General features: G+C 32.8%; 1 protein-coding gene across 1 annotated transcript; it reads left to right on the forward strand.

Moving 5' to 3' along the window:
- Nucleotides 1–388: 388 nt before the first annotated feature.
- On the forward strand, nt 389–3,848 carry LOC123921775 (ETHYLENE INSENSITIVE 3-like 1 protein). Its single transcript, XM_045974447.1, has 2 exons — nt 389–789; nt 1,577–3,848. Exon 2 carries the CDS (start codon nt 1,726–1,728, stop codon nt 3,568–3,570), a length of 1,845 nt encoding a protein of 614 aa, XP_045830403.1. The 5' UTR covers nt 389–789; nt 1,577–1,725; the 3' UTR covers nt 3,571–3,848.
- The last annotated feature ends 1,717 nt before the right edge of the window (nt 3,849–5,565 follow it).

The following is a 5,565-nucleotide window of genomic DNA, read 5'->3' on the forward strand; positions in this document are numbered from 1 at the left end:
GGACAAATGATCTATCGAATATAAATTTTACGAAATTCACTGTTGGATTGAAAGTTTATATCGTATAGATCTTCCATAATTTTTTTAAATTTTTTTGAAAATCATTTTATATGTTATTGAGACCCATCAAGATTTACGTTATTTAATAAACCGTTAATCTTGATGTGTCTCAATAACATATCAAATGATTTTCAATTTTTCTAATTTTTTTTTATGAATGATCTATATAATATAAACTTTCAATCCAACGATGAATTTTGTAAAATTCATACTCGTTATAATGTTATTTATGACTGATTCACCATAAACCACTTGATGAAGTGATCCATATTAGAATTTTGAATAATACACTGGTGAGTATATTCAAGAATACACAAAATAATCCTTCAAAAAAAGAATACACAAAATAAACACGTCAAATACACTATTACTTTTATTAAACACATATGTCAAAATTAATAACATAAAAAAAACAGTTTATAAATATAAATAATTTAATTTAACTCCACCACCAATAATGAAAGACACCCACTTTGACATTCACATTCACCAAAGAACATAGCACCAAAACAATATAATAAAACCAAGATAATGCTCAACACCCTGTTGTGTTTTCTCTATCATATCATGTTCCTCCTTTTCTTCTTCTTCTTCTTCTAACTCTCTCTCTTTCTTCTCACCTTCCTTCTTCTTCTCTTTCCCATCTCTATATCTTCCACAAAACTCTCCAAATTTGCCTCTTTATTGACCTTTGGTCTAAACCCACCAAGACCCATTTCTCTATTTCTTGTAAGATTCTTTTCATCATATAAAAATTTGATCTTTTATACTATTCAGTTTCTTCTTGCTAGTTGTTTTCTCAATTCAATTCATGGGTTTTGTTTATTTTTTGTTGTTTTTCTTGTTTCATTATTACCATGATGTTTTTTTCTCTTCAAGTTTCGATTTTTATTCTTATTAGTTTAGTAGCTTGTTGATTAAGAGATGAATTTATTTTATGTTTCTTAGTTTGATGTTGATATTTTAATGCTTGTTATTATTGGTTTGGTGTTCTTAGATCCTTATTTTCATAGTTTACTTGTTTTGTTGATATTCTTGGCAATTTATTCGTTGAAACTTTTTATGTTTTGTTGTGTTTACCATGTGTTTGATGATGTGTCTATGAGAGAATCCTCTTAGAATTTTTTTTTTTTAATTGAAGCTTGCTCTATATATGTGGTTTTTGTGATTTTCATTTTTGGTTTGTGTGTGATTTAGATCTGTTCAACCATATGATAGTCCTGCTTTTGATCTATTTAGTGTATTGATGATTGTTTCTTGTTTTAGGATATAAGTGAGAATTTTTTGATTTCATGTACTTATTAGTCAATTTCTATTTTTGTTGAATCAATCTTGTTTTTGAGTCTCTATTCAATAGTGTTAGATGAGAAGAAAAAAGTATGTGCTTTTGAAAATTAGGTGGCTAATGAATCTCAATTAAGATATTTGTGTATATTTGATGCTTTTTAGTTTTTACATTCACTTCATCTCGAATCCGACTAATTTTTTTTTTTTTTTGTTTTTTGGATTTTGATAGGTGCAAAGTTCTATAAAAAGCTTGAGAGTTCATTGACTTGAGTTGGTGCTTAGAGCTAAAAGAGGGTGAATTTAAAACCCAATTTATTGGTTGAAGCTGATTTTTCTGGTCCTTTGGGTCTTCTTTAGTGGTGTTTTCTCGGAGAAACGATGATGATGTTTGATGACATGGGGTTTTGTGGTGATTTGGATATGTTCTGTGGTACACTTGGGGAAGGGGATATTTCTGTGAGGCAAACTGAGCCAGATTCGGTAGTGGAGGATGATTACAGTGATGAAGAAATGGATGTGGATGAGCTTGAACGAAGGATGTGGAGGGACAAAATGCGTCTCAAGCGATTGAAAGAGCAAACCAAGGCTAAAGAAGGAATTGATGCCGCAAAGGCAAGGCAGTCTCAGGAACAGGCAAGGAGGAAAAAGATGTCAAGAGCTCAAGATGGAATATTGAAGTACATGCTGAAAATGATGGAGGTTTGTAAGGCACAGGGATTTGTTTACGGGATAATTCCCGAGAAGGGAAAACCTGTGACCGGAGCATCTGACAATCTTCGTGAATGGTGGAAGGATAAGGTTCGGTTTGATAGGAATGGTCCGGCTGCCATATCCAAGTATCAAGCAGATAACGCGATTCCAGGGAAGAATGATGGATGCAATTCCATCGGTCCAACTCCTCACACCTTGCAAGAATTACAAGACACGACCTTAGGTTCTCTCTTATCTGCACTTATGCAGCACTGTGATCCTCCTCAGAGGCGTTTCCCATTAGAGAAGGGTGTTCCTCCACCATGGTGGCCAACCGGAAATGAAGAGTGGTGGCCACAGATCGGTTTGCCTAAAGATCAAGGCCCTCCACCATACAAGAAACCTCATGATCTGAAAAAAGCATGGAAAGTTGGCGTTCTAACTGCGGTTATCAAGCATATGTCTCCTGATATAGCCAAGATTCGCAAGCTCGTGAGGCAGTCCAAATGCCTTCAAGATAAAATGACGGCCAAGGAAAGTGCAACCTGGCTTGCTATCATCAACCAAGAGGAGGCCTTGGCTCGAGAGCTTTATCCGGATTATTGTCCCCCGTTGTCCTCTAGCGGAGGTAGTGGTTCTATGATCATCAATGATTGCAGCGAGTATGATGTTGATGGGGCTGAGGATGAGTCAAACTTTGACGTGGATGACCGAAAACCCGAAAATCTTCATCCATCCAATCTTGGGATGGACAGGATGAGGGGAAGGTTTCCAGTTCAACAACCTTCTCCTCCAATCAAGGGAGAGGTTGAGGTTATCACAAACTTGGATTTCATTAGGAAGAGGAAGATCTCTAGCGAATTCAACATGATGATGGATCAGAAACTCTACACATGTGAACATCCTCAATGTCCTTATAGTGAAGTTCGCCTCGCCTTTCAAGACAGGTCTTCTAGGGACAATCATCAACTGAACTGTCCATATAGAAACAGTTCTGCTGGTTATGGCGGCCCTAACTTTCACGTTACCGAGGTTAAGCCCGTTATTTTCCCACAAAGCTTCGTTCAACCCAATTCTACAGTTCAGTCTGCTACTTTGGTTCCACCTTCATTCGATTTAACTGGACTTGGTGTTTCGGAGGACGGCCAGAAAATGATTAGCGACCTAATGTCAGTCTATGATACCGATATCATAGCAAACAAGAACTCAAGTCCCACCAATTGTATAACTGTTGAACACCAAAACCTTTCTCAGCCAATCATTCAGCCACAACAACAGGACAATTTCTTTTCGAGTCAAGGAATGCAAGGAATGCCGATGGAAGCAAACTTTTTTACTCGCGAGGAAAGTCATTTTGACCGGTTTAGGGCCGTAAACGCTCCATTCGAAACCAACCACAACAACAGCAATATCATGTTTGGTTCTTCATGTGATTTGACATCCTTTGATTTTAAGGATGATCTACAACTACAAGGAGGAGGAGTAGGAATTGATACACTTTACAAACAACCAGATGTTTCAATATGGTACTGAATAATGAAAAGTGAATGTGAAAAGTTGTGTACTATTGGCTTTTTTTTATTGTGTCATTAGAAGGGATTGACACTATCTTAATTATCTTGTGAAACTCCCTTGACTCAAAAATCAAAGGTAGTTTAGTTACTGCATTTTTCTTCACATCGTTTAGGTTTATAGATATTATAATGCTTGGCAGGTCTTGTTCTGGTATGGTGGTATGTTGTAATAAATCATGTGGATGTTACATTCCCATAATGTAACCAGTCTTAGCCTTATTAATATTGTTGTTACTATATTATTATTATTATTATTATATATGTACTACTGTGATATAAATAAGATTTTGTTAAAGTCTTATAAATTATACTTTGTTCCACCATAATTTTTATTTTTCTATAGACATGTTACTGATTTATTTTTCAAACGATTTAGATTTTAAAGTCAATTTTTTTTTACTGTTTTGAAAAATTAAAACTGCAACAAAATTTGTGCCATCCAATTTCAATCAGACAGTCACATGCTGCCGCTGACTGTAGCTTGACTGCATGGTTAATAACTGCATTTAATCCAATTCCCCTTGGACCACCTTCACAAAATTCTAACAAACTTACGATGATACCATACATGCTGTTAATGTTGATGTTAGATCATATAAGAAATGGTTTAGGAGATGAGTTTTTTTGTCATGTTATGCATCTCTCATCTTATGCTTATCTTATTTTTCATGTGAAATGGACCCATCACATTTTGTTTGGCATATACCAAGTTAGATGCTATTCAAAAATGCGTGACCAAGTTGTATGTAGGTTAGTTATGTGGGGTCATTTTTATAGAGCACACGTTGTCTTTGTCTATTTGAAATGAAATAGATGGTCAAATCATCAATTAAGACTAGTTTGTACTCCCTCCGGTACTTATTATAAGGAACACTTTAACATAGTTATTTTCATTTAATACTCTTATAAATTTTAATTTATTCCATGTATACCCTTATTTAATTACTCTTTATTCAACTAACTTACTTATTTTTAAATTCTCTCTCATAATAAATAAGGGCATAAGTGAAATTGAACATTTAAAACATTTGAAAATTGGTCAAAGTTTCTTATAAAAAGGACCAAATTTTTTGCCCTAAGTGTTCCTTATAAAAAGGACCGGAGGGAGTAATTGTTCCTCTTATTTTCTTTATTGAAAATGAAAAGCTATTTATAGACAAAGTAAGAAAGGGTCATTATCTTTATTTTGACAGTATTATTAGGCGGCTGAACTTCTTTTGTTTGAGTGCTTAGTCAATTTTTGTTTACTTATGCGCTTGTACTCCCTCCAGTCCTTAATATAAGAAGTTCAATTTTTAGATACGTTGAAATATTATTATATTTAAATTATATTATAAATTAAATACATTAATATTTTAATGTATCTAAAAAATAAATTTTTTTATATATTAAGGATTAGAAGGAGTATAATCCTCCCGTTTTATGATAATTGTCGCATTTGACTATTTTATACAAATTAAAAAAAATATAAATAACAAAGAGAATGTTGATTTTATTCAATTACGTTTCTTTTGACAATGTTAAATTTTAAGTTTTGTTTTATAGTCTATAGTTTATAAATTTATTTTTAAAAAATCTGTTTGGTAACATTTTTTCTGATGAACTTATAACTTAATTGATAAATTCTTATAGTTTTTTTTTTTTTTGATACAGTAAGTTCTTATAGCTGAAATCTTATGGTGATTTTTTTTTCTCCCAATTATACTTATGTTTTCTTACTTAAAAGAATTAAATATTAATTAAACATATTTTTATATCATTTCATAGTTATAAGCTAATTAAATCGTTACTTTTATCAAACGGTACAAATTCGATTATCTAACTTATCGATAATAGGTTATAAATTAACTTATCAGCTAAAAACTATCAGTTACAAATTAGTTTATAAGCCACACGTTACTTTTTTTATTAAAGAGAGCCTACTCTATTTATTTTAAGTATTGATGTATTCCAA

This window comes from Trifolium pratense, linkage group LG4 (assembly GCF_020283565.1).
Source record: "Trifolium pratense cultivar HEN17-A07 linkage group LG4, ARS_RC_1.1, whole genome shotgun sequence".
Lineage (NCBI taxonomy): Eukaryota > Viridiplantae > Streptophyta > Magnoliopsida > Fabales > Fabaceae > Trifolium > Trifolium pratense.

Bases quoted from the DNA above. Each gene is read 5' to 3' on its own strand.
- LOC123921775 (XM_045974447.1), top strand. From the start codon at position 1,726: ATGATGATGTTTGATGACATGGGGTTTTGTGGTGATTTGGATATGTTC.